Source organism: Anopheles arabiensis, chromosome X (genome assembly GCF_016920715.1).
Source record: "Anopheles arabiensis isolate DONGOLA chromosome X, AaraD3, whole genome shotgun sequence".
NCBI classification, from domain to species: Eukaryota; Metazoa; Arthropoda; class Insecta; order Diptera; family Culicidae; genus Anopheles; species Anopheles arabiensis.
In genome coordinates this window covers 15,312,810-15,331,568 of record NC_053519.1, presented here as the reverse complement: position 1 = coordinate 15,331,568, position 18,759 = coordinate 15,312,810, and the positions used below count along the sequence as shown (strand labels likewise).

Genomic DNA, 18,759 nt, shown 5'->3' with positions numbered 1-18,759 from the left:
GCTTGGACACGCTGTACAATTAGCAAACGCCCTCCGTGTAGAGCGTATAGTCCGCTTAATGGCCTTCGGTGACGCGGCGGTGTAATCAGAACTCTTAATATTTCACGCCTGATTGGGTACGGAACTTGGCTTTGCTAAACCATTGGTAGACATTACCACGGCAAGCCCTCTCTAGGTGTAACTTCGTGTTGTGTTGTTAACTGTGGAAGGCTTACTATAAACAACACCAGTTACTACACTAGTGCTGGTATCCCCGAGTGAAACATTCAAATATTGAAACGCTCATTTACGGCTAAGCTTTCTCGCGCTGCGCCGTAAGTATGCACTGGTCCGCTGATTATTCGTTAAAGCTCGTTCAATCTCTGGAGCGCAGCTTCCAGAAAGGTTAGAGCTTTTAGACTGTTGGTTTTTGTGCTAAATATTTGAATAGACGTCAAACGCGTTTTACTGGACTGCTTCAAGCGTTCAACAGAAGTTGTTAGAATGTTGTAGGAACCCCTATTTGATACCTAAAGTAAACTTCTGAAGACATGAAAGGTAAACACTAATTTCCCGAAAGAATTAGCATCTAAAAGATAATGTTAAAACGAACTGATAGTTACACACGTATAGCTCCTCTTAAATGTCATTTTGTCTCAACTTCAAAACAACATAATCCGAATATCTTTTCTGTATTTACCTCATCTATTCCTTTTTTAACGGAAGGACTATCTTATTCTTCGATATTGATCTGATAATCGACGAAATTGAAGAATGGTTCAGTGTATGTCATTATAGATAATCGAACAGTTATGATTCGACGAGACTGGCTGCCAATTTATTGGGTGTTTTAACCCAATAAATCCAAGGCAAAATTTGAAAATCAACCAAGAAACTAAAGATAAAGGTTTAAAGATTTGTAAAGATTTAATCTAATCGCAAACGTGGTACATGAATGTGTAATAGGTGTGTATGAGAGCGGGATTGATTATGTAGGATGTAACACCGAGAACAAAATGAAAAATAGGAAGAAGAAGAATTAGTAAGAAATAGGCGTAGAATCACATATAAATCAAATACTGCCTAAACTTCTAAGAATCTAGTTACACTAACAACTGAACTATTCCGAATAATCTATCTTCCCTGCTATACAAAACTCAGGGAACTGCCTGAAGTTGGTTTAAAGTAAACAAGCTATACGTTCTTTGAAGAAAACAAGCCTGACATGACTGACCTAACAAATTATTATAATACACGTTTACTACACAAACATAGGCAATGTTCCTATCCGGAAGCTGTCAACAGTTGCTCTGTTATTTAAACAGTAACAGTTGATTAACTCCTCAATGTACACACAATCTCCAAGGCTCTCGGCTTAGATGAAGCTAAATGGGTTTTAATTTGCCTTTTGACACCTCCCCCCGGGCTGTTCCCATGCGACAGCAAAGGTTACGAACTGTAACATCTCGCGAAGGTCCACGCTCTCGTCCCTGAGCTAGATAGTTCAATCCTTGCAGCAGTTTTTTTGTGTCCTTCGGCTGCATCGCATTATTCTAGCAACATCAACACCGCCGTCCCCAACAATCCGCCACGTCGATTGGCGGAACAAGACCCAGAATTACAAACTTTTTCGTACAAAGCAAACAACTCATTTACAGGATATTTATTCTAGGATTGCGTGGGTAAAACGCGTGGCAAATAACAAAATATAATAGTGGCGGGTTAGTTGGAGCGTACGCCGCGCATCTTTTTGTCCGCCATGATCAGGCTGGCAAAGTTGTCCAGCTGCTTCACGCGCAGCTTGCTCCAGATCAGGAAGTTCTTCATGCCCAGTATCTGGGCGGCGTGGAGGGCGGCCGCCTCCGGGTACAGGACGGTCGCGCATCCCAGCCCGGACGGCAGGTTCAGGCTCGACCACACGTCCTGCTCGACATTTTCCGGCTTGACCGGCGGGCAGTTGATGACGGGATAGTTGGTGTTGCCGGACAGTACCGGGCCGAGCCCGTTCGACCGGCCCGCCACCGTGATGAACACCAGCTCGCTCAGCACGCTCTCGTACTCGCTCACCATGTGCAGCGTCGTCTGCGTGCCCTTGTGCGCGGACGTCACGCGCAGCTCCGCGTTCAGCCCGAGCGCGGCACAGTGCTTGGCGATCTTCTCGCAGTGCTCCTTGTCCGAGGCGGACCCCATCAGTATGACCACCAGGTGGCTGGCCGGTGCGTCCATCTTGTCCAGCTCGTCGCTGACCCAGGTAAAGTTGCGCTTGACCACGTCGAGATCGGCGGCCGTCACGTTCGCCAGATTGCGGTACACCTGCTTGTCCACCATCATGCGCTTGTCGCCCGCCGGCCAGAGGCGCCACGAGTCGGAATCGATCACATCCGCCACCAGCAGCTGGCCGTCCGCGTCGACGCCGAACTCAATCTTCATGTCGATCAGCGCACAGTTGCGGGTGGCCCAGGCCCGCTCCAGCACCTCGAACACGAGCGCGGTCGTCTGGCGCATAATGTCCACCTCGTCCTGGCCTGCGCAAAAGGAGTAGCAGTAGTGCGTTAGTGCCTTGATTTGCACATGTGTCCCCCCTCAGACCACTTACCGATCGTAACACCGTTCACCTTGAAGCCGGCGCACACAATCTGCTCCTCGCTCCACTGCGGATCGTCGTTCGCGTCGTCCTTGAAGAACGTCTCGACCTTGGCCGGCGCGAAGCGGTAGCCCTCCTTCACGCCCGGGTTGCGCTTCAGGTACGAACCTGTCGCGACCCGGCGCGTCACCCACTCGATCGGCACCATGTCGCACTTGCGCGCGAGGAACGCGTTGTCGGAGATCATGCGCACGAACGCGGTCTTCAGACCGGCCCGGTTCAGCAGCGTGAACACTTTCGCGTTCGTTTGATTGGAGATCTTCGCCTTGCCCTCGAGATCGTGCGCCCGCACACCGTTGTGGGCGGTGATGCGATCCTTGTTCAGCAGGATCGAGTGGCCCGGCATGCTCGGCACATCGTATACCTGCTTCGTCTTGCCCTCGATCAGCAGCTTGCCGGTCTTGATGCCTCCAACTGTGTGGTTGGTAGGAGCACATTGCGTGTGATTGCGTGTGATTGATGCGATGACAAAGAAGCGACAGAAAGAATTAGCACAAACCAATCTAAACGAATTAGACGAGGGCCAAAGCAAAGCAAAGCAAAAAAAAACACAAGTTCTAACTTACCTTCCGTAACGGTGGCCATGTTTTACAGCAACTGTGTGTGTGTGTGTATGCGAGAGAGAGAAAGAGAGATTCTTCCGTGCTGGCCTTGACGTTTGCTGGAGTGAACTTGTCTCGGGCACGATCAGACACCAAATACAGGGAGCGGACGACGATTCACCACACTAAATACCGCCGCCCGGGCCCAATGCCGGCCGAAAACCGGCACGGCACACACACACACACACACACTGACGCGCAATGAAGCTGCTGCGTGAGAGCTCCATGTTCCTGTTATCAACCCTTACGGCGTTAGAGAGCTCCGTGGTAGTGGTGGTAATCACGCTCATCATCTGCCTGTTAATGCGCGCCTGCCTGTGTATTGGTAGGGCAACCGACGCGCGAGGGCTCCCAGGGGCGTGTTGGTGCGATAGTTTATTAGCACGCGGGCACTGTCAACACACACAGCGAAAGCGCGCGCGCGCCCCTGCTATTGTTGTGCCCTCGCTAGCTGGCTGGATGCTGCTTCCTGGCAACTGGGCAACGTCGTCGCTGCGCCATCGCCACCAAAACAGCTCCAGCCATCCCTGGTTGCCTACGCCGATTGTATCAAAACAATTTGATTCTGGGGTCATCTGCTGGGGTGCCTGCCGGGATGAGCATAGCTCCGGGGTGGTTGGGAAAACAGCGCACGTTGCTTGGTGCATGGGGTATCATCGCACCATCATCGCACGTAAACGAACGGCACATTAAATTCTTGCGATGTTACTAACGTTGTCGCCCAGAGGGCGATCTCGAAGGTGCGACATGGCTGCGGGGCACTTGAGAGCCCGGAACGAAATTCTTGATTGACGAAATTGTAGCTAATCTCTTCCTCGCTGTCGCAGCTCCCGAAAACCCCCTCACCCGGAGCACATGTGCAGTGCACGCGACCCGAGCGATTGGTTTCTTTTGATGCTGTTGTGATTGGGCATTAGTTTGGCGATAGATTGGGAGACGGTGGGATGGAATGGAATGATCTAGATTTTTTAAAAAGCAACAATCACAGCTTTTTTAATGTCTCAACTACTTGTGATCTCATTAGTTAATCAAAAGCTAGCTGGCGATAGCTTGTAATCACGGACTAGCGCTACAGTTTCCACAACCGAAACCATGTTCAAAGTCATTCAGAATTATTGGAGAGAACATTATTTAAATCCAATAGGTAGTAGGGAGCAATCATTCAGGAGGGAGTTCATCCTTTTGAGATTTGATTCCACGGCGGGCATTCCACGATTTTCCTTGATTATTTGGCCGTTTTCCAAGGATAATCGGATGCTTCCTAATGTTTTGTTGCGATTCTTCCCAAGTTTCATCGAGTGTTTCTCAGTTTTTTTTAAATCATTTGTTTCAATGGAGGTCTTGTGGGGATATTTCCGGAACATCTCCCATGGCCAAGGTCCACCATTAAAATATAAATACTGGAGCTGGATTCTTTACAAGCTGCTGGACTCTCAATTAGTAGAAGTCTTATTATACACATATATTTGTTGTTTATTTAATATAATCACTTCTGTCTATAATCCTTTATCACTAGTGTATAATGTATTCGTTGTAAGTTCTAGTGCCACTAGAGAGAATAATCGTACATTGTACTCCAAACTCATAAATTCAGGTAGGGAACAGGACTAAAACAGACTATGAAACTGGATACTATTTTAGAACTGACTTAGTGCGTCTGTTAAGATATCTGTCCAGTTATACTGTAGAACTTTACATGCCTCGGCATAGTTAAAACAGATCCCCATTGAGTTCACCTCTCAAGGCTGGAACCTCAATTACTATATCGTTGAGTGACTCATCAAGATTCTCCGTTTACGTCTCCCTTTGTTTATTATTTTTTTTTTAAGTTAACCAAACAGCACTACCTCCTTGTGCTGTTTTACCCTGTGTCCTAGTATACTAGCAAACCAGTGCTTGCAGTGATTATTTTGCGCCACAATATTTACAGTTGAGCTGGACTCTTTGATTGTTGACTGATGTTTTTTTTGTCTCTTCTCTTGTGCGCTGTACATTCTTGCCATACAGCCATCACAGCCTACTTACGCACTTCAAGGCAGCGCTAGCCTTGAAATGTAACGACCGTTCAGTGATTGCTGATCGGTAACAAACAGCATTGTTATGCCGATCGGTTCGAGCCGGCAGCGTAGCGCTGATAACGCACTGTGAAAGTGAAAATAATATTTTCATTACTGTAATCGATGCAGGAAACTGAGCGCACGAGGAACGCGCCGGAAGGGGGGTGTGGAGTCGCCTTTTTTCGAAAAATATTTACTTGCAAGCGGATTTTTTAAAAGGTGCCCTTTTTTTTTGTTATGCCAACAGGCAACCTATTAGGATGGTGTTTACTCGTGCCGTGGCGCTGGCGTGATAGTCGGGCAAAATTTACTGATCACAAGAAGCAATAAAGTTATTGTTTGATAACAAATTTGAACAAAAAGTTTAAATTATTAGGAGCTTAAATCTTGCACGACTTTTTTTTTTGTTACAAGCCCCAGTAAGCGATCGAAGCTGTCAATTGACAGCCACTGTATCGGGATAGTTCTGTGTGGTAGCAGTTCTTCCCAGATGCAGCTCTACCCAAACGACCTCATTACCCTAACGCGTACTTCCATCTTCAATTTGTCAATCAAATTCTCCGCGCTCCGTTCGAGATTTTGTTTCGTGCGACTTCATCTAATCAGCTCCGGATTGAGGTCGCCCTGCCGTGTGTTTCAACCGTTCAACTTTGTGCGTACGTTAACTAGCTTTTGTCCGGCTAAAGTTTGATTGTGCTGGCCCCAGGACGGACGGAAAAAAGCACCCACTTTCGGGCGCAGCGCACCGCTCAGCACGATGCCCGACCAAAGGTGCGGAGCAAATTCGGCGTTCTGTCCCCTGGGTCTCGTGGGAGCATCACTACCACCATCATCACCGCTCAAGTGTGGCACGCAGGCCCGATAAGATGCTGCGTAGCAAATCGCACACGTGCTTTTGCGAGTGTTGGTGCCAATGTGGCCCGTACCCTTATTAAGGGTACGCGCGTGAAGGAAGGCGAGCTGTACAGAGGTGCTGTACAGCCTCCCTACCCCCACGAACGCGCAGAGCGTGGATCGTGCTGCACACCGACAAACCTTGCCTAGAGAGATCTCAGAGCGCAAGGGGCAACGCACACGCAGACACAGAGACGAAGCTGCGCGAGCGCGCCCGAGAGCGACATCTATCACCATCCTAAGCACAGAAACCGCCCGACGGTCCGGCTGCAAGCGTGCGCGCCCCAAGCTCCCTCTCTTTCCCTCCCACCCTGCCCCCTTGCCCCCTTCCACCCCTTTTCCCCTCTAGCAGTGTGCTCCGTAAGTATTAAATATGAAATATGGGAACGCTCATAAATCAGTTACTATTCACGGTTGATCATAGCAGCGATCAGACGCCACGGAGCGTAGCTACAGCATCCTCAACGAGCGAGGGCCCTCACTAAACTCGGGAAGCCTCGACACTCCCCCCCCTCAATCTACTGTTTTTACGTGTATACATACACAGACCAGACACACATATATACATATATCCCGAATCTTGGGGCCCTTCTCTCAAGTGGGTCACAGGCTCAGCGGAAAAGGGGGAGGCTTGCGCGGACCGATCTTCCGTGCGTGGCGGCCTACTCCATCATTTCGGTCCCATTCGGCATCATTACACCGTTGGCAACGTGCGCGCTTAGCGAAAGTGATCGCTTCTTTCTCACTCTCTGCCTCTCTCTCACGCGCGGGCGCACGCACGCACCGTCTCGCTGTGGCCAAATACACACCCGCAGCAGCATCACAGGACACAGGAACTTCCCTCTGCAATCAAACGAAGCAGCGCCAAGCACCGGCGGCGTCCCCAGCTCCGGTAATCCTACCGTACACAGCACAACAACACAGGTGAGCGCAGGTGATGGTTTTTTTGGTTTGTTTGTTTGTTGGTGGCGAATGGGTGACAGCTAGGAGATGATAATCGGCCTTGGAGATGAGTGGAGATCAGGATTTGAGAGCGTGTGTGTGTGTGTGTGTTGTTTCGGCATTGCTACCTGGGAAGCACCTGGACGCACGTGGGCCAAAGCTGCGTGCCGCTCTCGGGGCCCACCCGGCAGTAAGCTTAGCGAGCCTAAAGTAAGGTTAGCTTGGTCGGGCTGCTTCGTTTTTAGTTTGTCGGTGCTAATTGGCACACCCGGGTGGAAGGGCTCGGGGAGTGTTAGAGTTAGAGACGGTTTGCGGTAACCACGACGGCGTACGGAAAGTGAAGTTTTAAAGGCAATTGGTGATGCAGCGTCTCATCCTAAAGGGCCTGAGGTGGCCTAAATAATTGTTTGGAAGTGTGGTGCAGTGCCGTCCTCCACTCGTGACGATCCCTCATATAGAGCAAGCTCGGCCATGGGTAAACAAATCAGTTAAAGATTGCTTAACCTATTGCCCCTTCGGTGTGGTGAAGCCGGACCTTGACCGACTGCAGAAAGTCAGCGTTCCGATTTCCAACGTGTCCGAGGATCTAATCAGCATAGGAATGGGACTGAAACTCTGAACCCGCAACCTGCTGAACTTCTTCCAGTAGAAAGCAGTTGAAAGCGCTCGCGCAAACAAAAAAAAGCACAAAAACCAAAGCTGTTCATCTGTCAACTAATCTAGATCCGGATTCTAATCACAACTGCGCGTATGATGCGAATGGAATATTTTCGCTTGCGCAAAAAAAAGGGCTCCCCAAGAAGCCCCCCCCTTCCCCCCCCCCTTTTCCCTCCCCCACAACAAGGGTTTTTCCCTTCCACACTAGCAACAGGCTCGCATCATTCATCTTCATCAAAACAACTGCCCTTCAGAGGCGCGCTGTTGAGGGGTTGTTGAGCCGTGTTTACAGTTCCCGGCCGAACGTCACGCTGATGCCGACCAGCTTACGAGCGACGCAGCCGTTGCTAACACCGCGCTGATAACACTGCCGCAAGCCGCTCGCGCGAAAAACGTGTCTGGGGCCTGGTGATAGTGCTCGATCCTTGCCGCTCGCACACATACACATACTCGGGTAGGTCATCCGAACGGGGGCAACCTGCACAGCAATAACAAAGCAGGTCGGCGCCGGAAGCAAAGGGGTAGCGACCGGCGGTCTATGCGTTCGACGCGCTGCTCGGTGGTGGACGTGATTGCTCTGTATTCCCTGTATCCACTCAAAAAAAAGCAACAAAAAAGGTTCAATAAGCTACACGCATAGTGAAAAGCAAACAAAAAACGCATCCACATGTGTGTGTGTTGGCTTAAAAAGCACATTTTAATCGATTTTTTTCTTCTTTCCTTCGGTGCTGCAGCGCAATGGATAGTAAGGACGAGGCGCGCGCACAGTCCCAGCAGGCGGAGGAGGGGGGGCTCGAGCCGACGACCGCCGCCCTGGACCAGCTCGCCCTGTCGCTGCCGCTCGGGAAGAAGCGGGCGGGCCGGGGCGCGGTTGCGAGCGGGCTGACGCACGAGTGCGGCGTGTTCGGGGCGATTGCGACGGGCGAATGGCCGACGCAGATCGACGTGGCGCAGGTCATCTGCCTCGGGCTGGTGGCGCTGCAGCACCGCGGCCAGGAGTCGGCCGGCATCGTGACGAGCGAGGGCCACTGCGCGAAGAACTTCAACGTGCACAAGGGCATGGGCATGATCAACAACATCTTCACCGACGACTCGATGAAGAAGCTGAAGGGCAACCTCGGCATCGGGCACACGCGCTACTCGACCTCGGCCGCGTCGGAGGAGGTCAACTGCCAGCCGTTCGTGGTGCACACGGCGCACGGTGCGCTCGCGGTGGCGCACAACGGCGAGCTGGTCAACTGCGAGAGCCTGCGCAAGGACGTGCTGGAGCGGGGCGTCGGCCTGTCCACGCACAGCGACTCGGAGCTGATCACGCAGGCGCTCTGCCTGAACCCGCCCGAGGGCGAGGTGGACGGGCCGGACTGGCCGGCGCGCATCAAGCACCTGATGCAGCTAGCGCCACTCTCCTACTCGCTGGTGATCATGCTCAAGGACAAGATTTACGGCGTGCGCGATCCGTACGGCAACCGGCCGCTCTGCATTGGCAAGATCGTGCCGCTCACGATCGGCGCCTATCGCAATGGTAAGTGCAGCAACACCAAGCATCTAGCAAAACAAAAAAAAACTAAACCCTTAATTCGCCTATCGCTTCACAGAGAAGGTCGACAAGCTGCCCGCCGAGGGTTGGGTCATATCGAGCGAAAGCTGCGGCTTCCTGTCGATCGGCGCCCGGTACGTGCGGGAGGTGCAGCCGGGCGAGATCGTGGAGCTGACGCGCGACGGCATCAAGACGATCGACATCATCGACTGTCCGGAGAACCGGCGTCACGCGTTCTGCATCTTCGAGTACGTCTACTTCGCCCGTTCCGACTCGATCTTCGAGGGGCAGATGGTGTACTCGGTGCGGCTGCAGTGCGGACGCCAGCTGGCCCGCGAGGCCGGCGTCGATGCGGACATTGTCAGCTCGGTGCCGGAGTCGGGTACGGCCGCGGCGCACGGTTTTGCTCGCGAGGTAAATGAACCGTTTGGACGGCGGCGGCGGCGGCGGGAAACACAGTGACGGCTGCTAACGGTTTCTCCCCTCCCCCTTCCAGGCTAATCTCAACTTTGCCGAGGTGCTGTGCAAGAACCGGTACGTTGGGCGCACCTTCATCCAGCCGTCGACGCGCCTCCGCCAGCTCGGGGTGGCGAAAAAGTTCGGCGCGCTGTCGGAGAACGTGGCGGGCAAGCGGCTCGTCCTGATCGACGACTCGATCGTGCGCGGCAACACGATCGGCCCGATCATCAAGCTGCTGCGGGATGCCGGCGCCCTGGAGGTGCACATCCGGATAGCCAGCCCGCCCCTGCTCTACCCGTGCTACATGGGCATCAACATTCCGACGCGCGAGGAGCTGATCGCGAACAAGCTGAACGCGGAGGAGCTGGCCAAGTACGTCGGCGCGGACAGCTTAGCGTACCTCAGTGTGGACGGGCTGAAGAAGGCGGTCCAGCTGAACATGGCGGTGAAGAAGCCGGAACAGGTCGGCCACTGTACCGCCTGCCTCACCGGCGACTACCCGGGCGGGCTGCCGGACGAGCTAGAGTGGTAGTAGTGGTAGATGCTTTTTCCTTTTCTTTTCCATTCTTTTTTTTTTTGTAAGCAGTTTATGTGTATGTGTGTGTTTTTTTTTTGCTTCTGTTTCTATTCTGCACTTACAATGTAAGCACATAGTGACGTAATGTAATCGTACGATTTTGCGATGAGAAAAATAAATACGCGAGCGAGCGCGATTTGGCTGGACTTTATCAACACGAGCAATCTTGCGTCCCTTTGGGTGTTTGGTTTATACAAAGTACAAAGTAAGGCGAACGCATCACGACTAAACATGGGGCCGGGTCGATCGGCTCTATCGCTTTGGGGCTCGCTGGATTGTTTGTGGTAGGCTTTTTTGTGCTACAAATTGTATACAAAAACATGAAACATGTTGCGCAAAAAGGCTCTTCATAGAAACATTTTTTTCTAACTTTCTTTGTCAATTATGGAACAGACAAGCACTGTTTACACGTAAAAGAACGGTAGGTGATTATTATTGCAGAGTAACGGGCAATTTGAATTTAAAATCAATCATCTTTGCCTCGCACAGCAGCGACACCTAGCGAGAAACAAAATTACAGGTTTGTGTCCATGATGAGCTAATCACCCTAGCCGCAAAATTGAAGATTTCGGACGTCGTGTGGACGTCGTGTGGAGCTATGTAGCGATCTAGCGAATTTCGCAGAAGAAAAGAAGAAATTTGCGCAGCGGGATAATTTTTATTTTCGCTTGGTCGAAAATCGCGGCGAAAACCCGATTTTGCGGCTGGGGATTGGTGATGGGAAAAAATAAGTTTTCGTTGGAATCGATTCCGGAATAGGAATTGGCTCCGGAATTATTACCGAATTCGGCTCCGAAATCAGCTACGGAATCAGAATCGGTTTCAGAATCGGGGCCAGAATCGGCATCTCTATAAGAATAGGCGTTTGGGTCCATTCTCATGAAGATTTCCGGATTGATTTCGCTTCTGAAGCCTCTTATTTCAATTAAAGAACTGATTCTCATTCCGCAGCTAATTCCAACTCTGGAGTCAATTCTGATTTCATTTCCGGGGCAAATTGGAATTCCCAGGTCGACTCCGCTTTCGGAGCTTATTGGAATCGGAGTCAAATCCGGAATCGAAATCGGCTCCAGAATTGATTCTCAAAAACGGTATCGGAATCGGGTAGGTCCGATTCCGAGCTCCCGCCACTAGTTACGATGATACGGTTGTGTTAAATAATTATTTAATCTTCTCTTTATCATTTTCTTCATTTAAGATTAATCCAATTAGGACAAATATTTATTTTTGAAATATTTCGGAAAATGTACTTTCATTGAAAACACTCAAACATTTACTTCCTAATTAAACGATTGTGTAAAAATATATTATAGGTGCTAGACTTATCATAGATGCGATACAGAAAAAAAAAATCAAAACGCCTGTTCTACTTCCTGCATAGTATCGTCTATTCTTGCCTTTCATGAATCTCAAATTTGCTTTTCCTTTCTGTAAGATGGTTATCAAATATAATGATGCAGTTTACCAACACTGTAACACGACGCGACGCCTACCATCCGGACTGACCGAACCAATGGGAGCAAATCGTTCGATGCGTCCGTCGGTGCTGCAGTTATCCATGAGTTATGTACATTTTCGCACGTGTTTGGAGCGCGAACACTTGTTTCACCGAGCCACACAAAAGACCAGAAGCTTAGAGGTTGTACTCCAGCTCGTACCGAATGTACTGGTTCTTGGGATCGTTGGTGATGCGCGGGTAGCCGACGATCAGCGCGTCCTGGGCGCCGATGTACAGCGAGTTGTAGATCTTCCAGTAGACGTCGCGCACCTTGCGGGCGGGATGGAACAGGCCCTGCAGCGTGTACTGCAGTATCTTGATCGGGCCGAGCGCCACCCGCAGCCCCTCGACCGCGTCCATGAACGCCTGCACCAGATGGGGCGACGTCTCGAAGATGTTCGGCCAGACGTAGTTCAGCAGATGGATGAGCGCGTCCTCGCACCCGAACCCGTACACGCCGAGCGCCATGTGCTTGATCGCGGCGCAGGCCGTCTGCCGGTGGACGAGGTCGCGATCCATCAGCGCGTCCTCCAGCAGCGGGCAGACGGCGTAGATGTAGTCCTTGCCCATCTCGCCGATGTACTCGAACAGGAAGGAGAGCGACTTGAGCACGCCGTTCTGCACGTTCAGCTCCGGCACGCGGTACTCGTTCATGAGCGCGGGCAGCACGGTGAACGGGCGGCACGTTTCCGCCACGATCGCAATGGCGACCGTGGTGCAGACGCGGTTCTGGCGCTCCTGCACCTTCAGATTGTTGAGCAGCGTCGCCAGCACGTCGTGCGGCCCGATCGCCTTCGCGATGTACCCGAACGTGTTGACCGTCGCGCGCCGGATCGCCTTCTTGTGGGCCTTCAGCAGCTCGAGCAGCTCGAAGCAGATGCGCATCCACTCGCGCGCGGACACGTACTCGGGGCCGCGGTCCGCGATGCGCCCGACCAGATCGATGCAGTTCTCCTGCACCTTCTCGTGCCGGTTCTTCAGGATGGGCGTCAGCCGCGGCAGCAGATCCTTGATCGGGGGCGTCATCTTCGTCATGCCGATCACGTTCACGATCGCCTTCAGCGCGCCCAGTATCGAGCCGAGCACCTCCGGGTACTCCTCGCCGAGGTACTCGTACAGCACCACGCCGAGATGGCCCATCAGCTTCTCCTCCTGGCACGTCTTCATCACGACGGCGATGCGCGAGATCAGGTCGGCCGCCTGCTGCCGCACCTTGGCCGACTTGTTGTTCAGCCGCCACAGGATGGTGCCGCAGATCTGCGGCAGGTACGGCTTGACGCGCTTGCTCAGCTGGTTCACGATCGTGCCGAACCCGTTCAGCATCACCACGTCCTCGGTCGTCTGCTCCTGGAACGCGTACAGTATGCCGTCGATCAGCTGCTCCTCCAGGCGCGAGTCGATGTCGGCCGCGCCCAGGTTCGCCATTATCTTCTCGATCGTCTCCATCACCATCTTGCGGTACTGCTCGTTCTCGTCCTTGAGGTCGTCGACCACGCGGTTCACGATCTCGGACGCGCCGACCTTGTTCGCGATCTCGACCGTCGTGTCGACCAGCTGCCGGTAGTTGCGCCGGTCGAGCGCCATCCGGTGGTTCCAGAAGTGCTTGAAGAAGTGCGGCAGGATCTCCTCCTTGATGTACTGCGCCTCCACGCCGTCCGTCGCGCAGCACTGCTTCACCACCTTCAGCACGATCTTCTTCATCTCCTCGTCCGGCGACTGGAACTCGCGGATCAGGATCAGCATCACCTCGCGCGTGTAGTAGTTCGCGTACTCGGCGTCCATCAGCGGGATCAGGTAGCCGATGGCCTTCAGGAACGCGGCCAGCCCCTTGCCGCGGTGCGTCCGAATGCCCTTCCACAGCGGCTTCAGCACCGAGTCGAACGATTCGATGCCGTACGGCGTGGCCGCCTCGGCCAGCGCCGCCAGCGCCAGGGCCGTGATCGTGCGCACCTTCTGCTGCTCGTCCACCAGCCCGTGCTCGATGATCTCGACCAGCGACTTGAGGGTGGGGCAGGATGGCGCAGCCCATCAGGATCGCGATCTGCTGCACGATCTTGATGCCGGTGTGGCGCGCCTGCCACGACTTCTTGCTCTTGCACACCGCCTTCAGGAAGGGCAGCAGCGACGGGATGCCCAGCGCGGATGCGACGACGGCGAACGCGCGCGCGGTCGTGTTGCGCACGTACTCGTCGATGTTGTCGATGTCCGGGCGCATCGTCGAGATCATCGTGGCCAGCCCGGCCGCCTTCGCCAGGTTCGAGATGATCTCGCGCCCCTCCACGCGCGCATAGTAGTCCTCGTCGATCAGCAGCGGCTCGATCACGACCAGTATCTTGTGCACGTACGGGCGCACCAGATCGTCCAGCTTGTACAGGATGCGGTCGATCACCTTCACCAGCAGATGGCGCTCCTGGTCCTCGAGCGTGGGGCTCATCAGCAGCGGCAGGATCTGGTTGAACAGCGGGCCCGCGCCGAACTCGCGCGACTTGTCGGTGATCTGGCGCAAGGCCGCCTTGCGCATAGGCGGCGTGCCGTTCTTGATCTTCAGCAGCAGCTTCATGATCTTGCGCTCCTTCTGCTCCTCCGGGCTGAGGGCGTCCTCGTCCACCTCCACCAGCAGCTTGTCGAAGTACTGCGCGTCCTCCGGCTTCATGAACGGCAGGTTGCCCTTGGGCTGGTTGTCCACGAACTTGGCCGATTTGTCCTCGGTCTGGATGAAGAAGGCGGCCGGTGTGCCGGCGATCGGCGTCGGCGTAGCGGTCAGCTTGCGGGCCGGCGTCCGGATCGGGATGTAGCCGGCCGGCGGGGGCAGAATCTTGTACCCGGGCGGGAACATCACGTCCAGCTCCTCGTCGGTGAACGGCCGGTTGCGCTCGTCGATCTCCTTCTCCCACCGGTACGCCTGCAGCTGCTCGGGCGTCATGGACGCGAGATGGCCCGGCGTCGGCGTAGCCATCGCCATCGCCTTGTGCCCGATGGGCGTCGTGCCGCCGGGCGTGAGCAGCGGGGTCGCGTGACCCGGCGTCGTCGTGCCGTGCGGTGTCGGCGTCATCGCAATCGACGGCGTCATTGCCGACGGGGTGGCATTCGAGGGGGTTTCATCCCAGCGCGACCGTCGCTTGGAGGCGGGCGTCGTGCCCTCGAGCAGCACGCCGTCGCCCGACACGCGATCGGCCCGGGGAGTTTCGGCCCACGAGTGGCCCGGCGTTTCGCGCTCGGTTTTCGGCGTCTCGTCCCAGCGATTCCGCCTGGTCGACTTTTCGGCGGGCGTTTCCCGACCGGGCGTGGTCGCCGCACCGGACACGTGAGCCGGTGTTGCGTCCCAGATGCGCACGTTCGGTGTGGCGCCGGGCGTCTCACTGCCCTTGTGTCCGGGCGTTTCGTCCCACCGGTGGTCGGCTGGCGTTTTCTGCGGAAGAAACGAACGTGTCACGGAACGGTGCGTGCAAATGGTGGCGCGTTCGGCTGCACTACTTACCTCGGCATCCCACGATGGGGTCGCTGGCACGGCGAGCTTCTTCGGCGCTACAAACTGCTCGTCGACTGCTTGATCCCAGCGGCCACGCTTCTTCGCCTCGACCGGTGCCGGTTTCGCGGCCTGCGCGGTCGAATTGATTTTCAGCGAGCCATCCTTCGCCTTTTCCTGGATTTTCTTACGAAGCTGTTGGACGAAAAACGGGAGGCAAATGTAAATCCACCTTGCTTTCGGAGGGAACCGCGGCTTCGACGAGCAACTTACCTCTGCTTCCTCGCCCTTCAGCATCTGTTCGCGCATAATCTCCGTGTACGATCGCGAGCCCACATCCGGCGTTTTGCCTCCTGCAAGAAATGTTGCCAATAAAACAAGCTGCAGTGATTTACTTTCATTTGCTTTCGTAATCGAAACGTACGTACGACTTTCGGCATTAGTCAAAAGCTTCTAACACCGCATGGCGGCAGTCTTTCAACCGTTTCTAAAACCCTTTCAAACAAACCATCTCTAGGAAAAGGAAAACATTCAGTCTGCGAACCAGATTGTTTCCCCTGCCTCGTTCCCAGGCCTTCTACGTGCTTCTACTTGCTTTTTCTATCCTACGACCCACATACGTACCATCTGCAAACGGATCGACACGCTCCGGTGAAATGACCAGCCGTCTTCGCTTTTGTCTGTACTCATCCTCCTTTTCCGCCACCGTCGGTTTACGTCGCTCGGCAAACGGATCGTAGTCCTCGCCCTGGGAACGAAACAAAGCACATTAGCGACAAAGAAGCGCTGGCAGACGAACCATCGGACGACCATGCTTACCTGGCCCATCTCGTTGAGCAGTGCCGCCGGTGCCGTGTAACCCATGGGTCGGTTGTTCCGCCCGATGGGCAAGCCCTCGTCCTCCTCATCGTCGATGTCGTCGTTTGGCGCGATCGATGTGACGTATCCTTCGTATTTGCTGTTGGTATCACCGCCATCGTAAAGATCAATGTCGAAGTACCCTCTGTCGGCCAAACCTACCCCCTTATCCTTTGCCGCTTCGGCGTTCAGCTCCTTCTTCTTGGCCTGCAAGTCCCGGATGTGAGACTCGATGTCTGCAACGAAACAAAGACGATGAGCTTACTGTATCGACTGTGCCACTGCGGGGCCATGGTGGGCTTTTCACACAGCTGGCGCACCGACTCGCCAAACATATGCGTCTCGGGGCGGGTGGCGAAATCACCTTACAATGTGAACCGTGCTGGCGGTGTGCCGCACCAAACTGGCCTTCTGCTGATTGGTCTACTTACCCTCGTGAGTACGTGCTATGTTTTCCATCACTTTAGAACTTAATTAACTTACAGAAAGGTGTACTGTACACTGTTTGGTCTTATTCTACAATTATTATTCTATTCGCAAATGCAGAAGCTTGTATTGACGTTTTGCTTCCGACTCCGGTACCAGCAGGCTGCATCACTGCCCGCTTGCATGACAGCAACAGTGACACATGCGTTATGGAAAGCCGACGGGGCGCTGTGGTAGCTTCGGTCTACATGGCTTCGGTGCTATAAAATGTGTTAAAATCACAGCACCATTGAGCGAGAATGTCTGAGAACGGCGCCCTCGTTATGTTTCACCGTAAAAGTGATTTAGTGTATTTACAGTAGAGCGTCGATTATCCGGGCAGCTCGGGACCGGACGGTTGCCGGTTAATCGATTTGCACGGATAATGGTCCAAGAAATGTCAAACGCATATAAAACATATGAAATTCACTAGTTTTATTATTAATTCACCGAAAATCAATCGATTAATCGTTAGTACAACATTATTTTAATCTGTAGATTTAACAACTGTTCATGAACAAAAATGAATTTCGAAAATACCCTTAGACACTACCGAGCTGCACAAGAAACTGGTTACCCAATTGATTATCGCTGCAAACTTTCGCCGTACGTATGAACAGCTGTCAGATTTTTGCGCACGGTTAAGCCGCCCGCCGGTTAATCCGTCCCCGGATAATCGACGTTCTACTGTATTTATGTTTTTGAACATTCATTAAGCATTAAACATTCATAGAAGAAGTTTAAGAGCTATCAATCTTTTTGTTATTTCTAACTTGAAATTCCTTTCCTTTATTTTGGATTTTCAATACTTGCCCAAGTAGCCTTAAGAAACTCTATTTGATTATTAACAGTTTTTTAAAGCCTTTAATAATCAAAGCTTCGGTCAATACAGCCATCTCTGTCGATTTGTTCGTTGAGTTTGACATTTTTCGTTAAAAATACCGGCTAAATTTTAAAATTTTAACGAATCATTGACGAAGCCAGGAAAGCGTTACGCAGTGATTTAAGCCCCGGAATTACTGCTGTATGGAATGCTAAAAGTAATACTTTTAACGGTTTCTTAACAGGATTGTGCTACTTGGGATGGGGTGGCGCTCTCTGTTGGTGGAAAACCCAACCAGTGGAGCTTCCTCGCTTGGAGGAGAGCTTTCTCATTTCCTTTGTACTGTTGTATAGTTGCGCATTGAAGTTATGCATCGCTAGAACTAGAACGGCGATTCGATTGTTCAAATACTAAACCCCAATGGAAACCCGCCAGCACTAAAGCAAGTGAGATTTGAATAATAGTCATTGGTGTTGTTACCCTTATATCTGACCACACGATCATTCATATAGATTTTTGATCGGAAATTTAGAAGGCTATATCCCAAGTAGCACAATCCTGTTAAGAAACCGTTAAAAGTATGCCTAAAAGTATTACTTTTAGCTTTCCATACAGCAGTAATTTCAGGGCTTAAAACACTGCGTAACGCTTTCCTGGCTTCGTCAATGATTCGTTAAAATTTTAAAATTTAGCCGGTATTTTTAACGAAAAATGTCAAACTCAACGAACAAATCGACAGAGATGGCTGTATTGACCGAAGCTTTGATTATTAAAGGCTTTAAAAAACTGTTAATAATCAAATAGAGTTTCTTAAGGCTACTTGGGCAAGTATTGAAAATCCAAAATAAAGGAAAGGAATTTCAAGTTAGAAATAACAAAAAGATTGATAGCTCTTAAACTTCTTCTATGAATGTTTAATGCTTAATGAATGTTCAAAAACATAAATACAGTAGAACGTCGATTATCCGGGGACGGATTAACCGGCGGGCGGCTTAACCGTGCGCAAAAATCTGACAGCTGTTCATACGTACGGCGAAAGTTTGCAGCGATAATCAATTGGGTAACCAGTTTCTTGTGCAGCTCGGTAGTGTCTAAGGGTATTTTCGAAATTCATTTTTGTTCATGAACAGTTGTTAAATCTACAGATTAAAATAATGTTGTACTAACGATTAATCGATTGATTTTCGGTGAATTAATAATAAAACTAGTGAATTTCATATGTTTTATATGCGTTTGACATTTCTTGGACCATTATCCGTGCAAATCGATTAACCGGCAACCGTCCGGTCCCGAGCTGCCCG

The 18,759-nt window shown here is 52.1% G+C and overlaps 3 protein-coding genes across 6 annotated transcripts; 1 reads left to right on the top strand and 2 right to left on the bottom strand.

Moving 5' to 3' along the window:
* Positions 1 to 1,605: 1,605 nt before the first annotated feature.
* On the bottom strand, positions 1,606 to 3,358 carry LOC120906513 (multifunctional protein ADE2). Its single transcript, XM_040318245.1, has 3 exons — positions 3,190 to 3,358; positions 2,576 to 3,037; positions 1,606 to 2,504 (listed from the first exon to the last, which is right to left on the bottom strand). The coding sequence occupies exons 1-3, from the start codon at positions 3,206 to 3,208 to the stop codon at positions 1,702 to 1,704; spliced, it is 1,284 nt and encodes a 427-aa protein (XP_040174179.1). The 5' UTR covers positions 3,209 to 3,358; the 3' UTR covers positions 1,606 to 1,701.
* A 3,160-nt stretch (positions 3,359 to 6,518) lies between these two features.
* On the top strand, positions 6,519 to 10,508 carry LOC120906448 (amidophosphoribosyltransferase-like). 4 transcript variants are annotated; one of them, XM_040318141.1, is made up of 5 exons: positions 6,519 to 6,536; positions 6,604 to 7,100; positions 8,510 to 9,297; positions 9,371 to 9,726; positions 9,809 to 10,508. In XM_040318141.1, the coding sequence occupies exons 3-5, from the start codon at positions 8,514 to 8,516 to the stop codon at positions 10,301 to 10,303; spliced, it is 1,635 nt and encodes a 544-aa protein (XP_040174075.1). In that variant the 5' UTR covers positions 6,519 to 6,536; positions 6,604 to 7,100; positions 8,510 to 8,513; the 3' UTR covers positions 10,304 to 10,508. The 4 variants fall into 4 exon arrangements, with proteins under 4 accessions (XP_040174075.1, XP_040174077.1, XP_040174079.1 ...); XM_040318143.1 differs by lacking the exon at positions 6,519 to 6,536 and having other exon boundaries at positions 6,563 to 7,100; XM_040318145.1 differs by lacking the exons at positions 6,519 to 6,536; positions 6,604 to 7,100 and adding an exon at positions 7,999 to 8,229.
* Positions 10,509 to 11,901: 1,393 nt separating this feature from the next.
* On the bottom strand, positions 11,902 to 16,768 carry LOC120906114 (splicing factor 3B subunit 1-like). The gene is given in 7 exon segments (XM_040317567.1): positions 11,902 to 13,850; positions 13,852 to 15,255; positions 15,325 to 15,507; positions 15,586 to 15,665; positions 15,937 to 16,060; positions 16,132 to 16,406; positions 16,602 to 16,768. Coding segments are annotated over 7 exon segments (3,963 nt in total). The 5' UTR covers positions 16,630 to 16,768; the 3' UTR covers positions 11,902 to 11,981.
* Between the last annotated feature and the right edge of the window lie 1,991 nt (positions 16,769 to 18,759).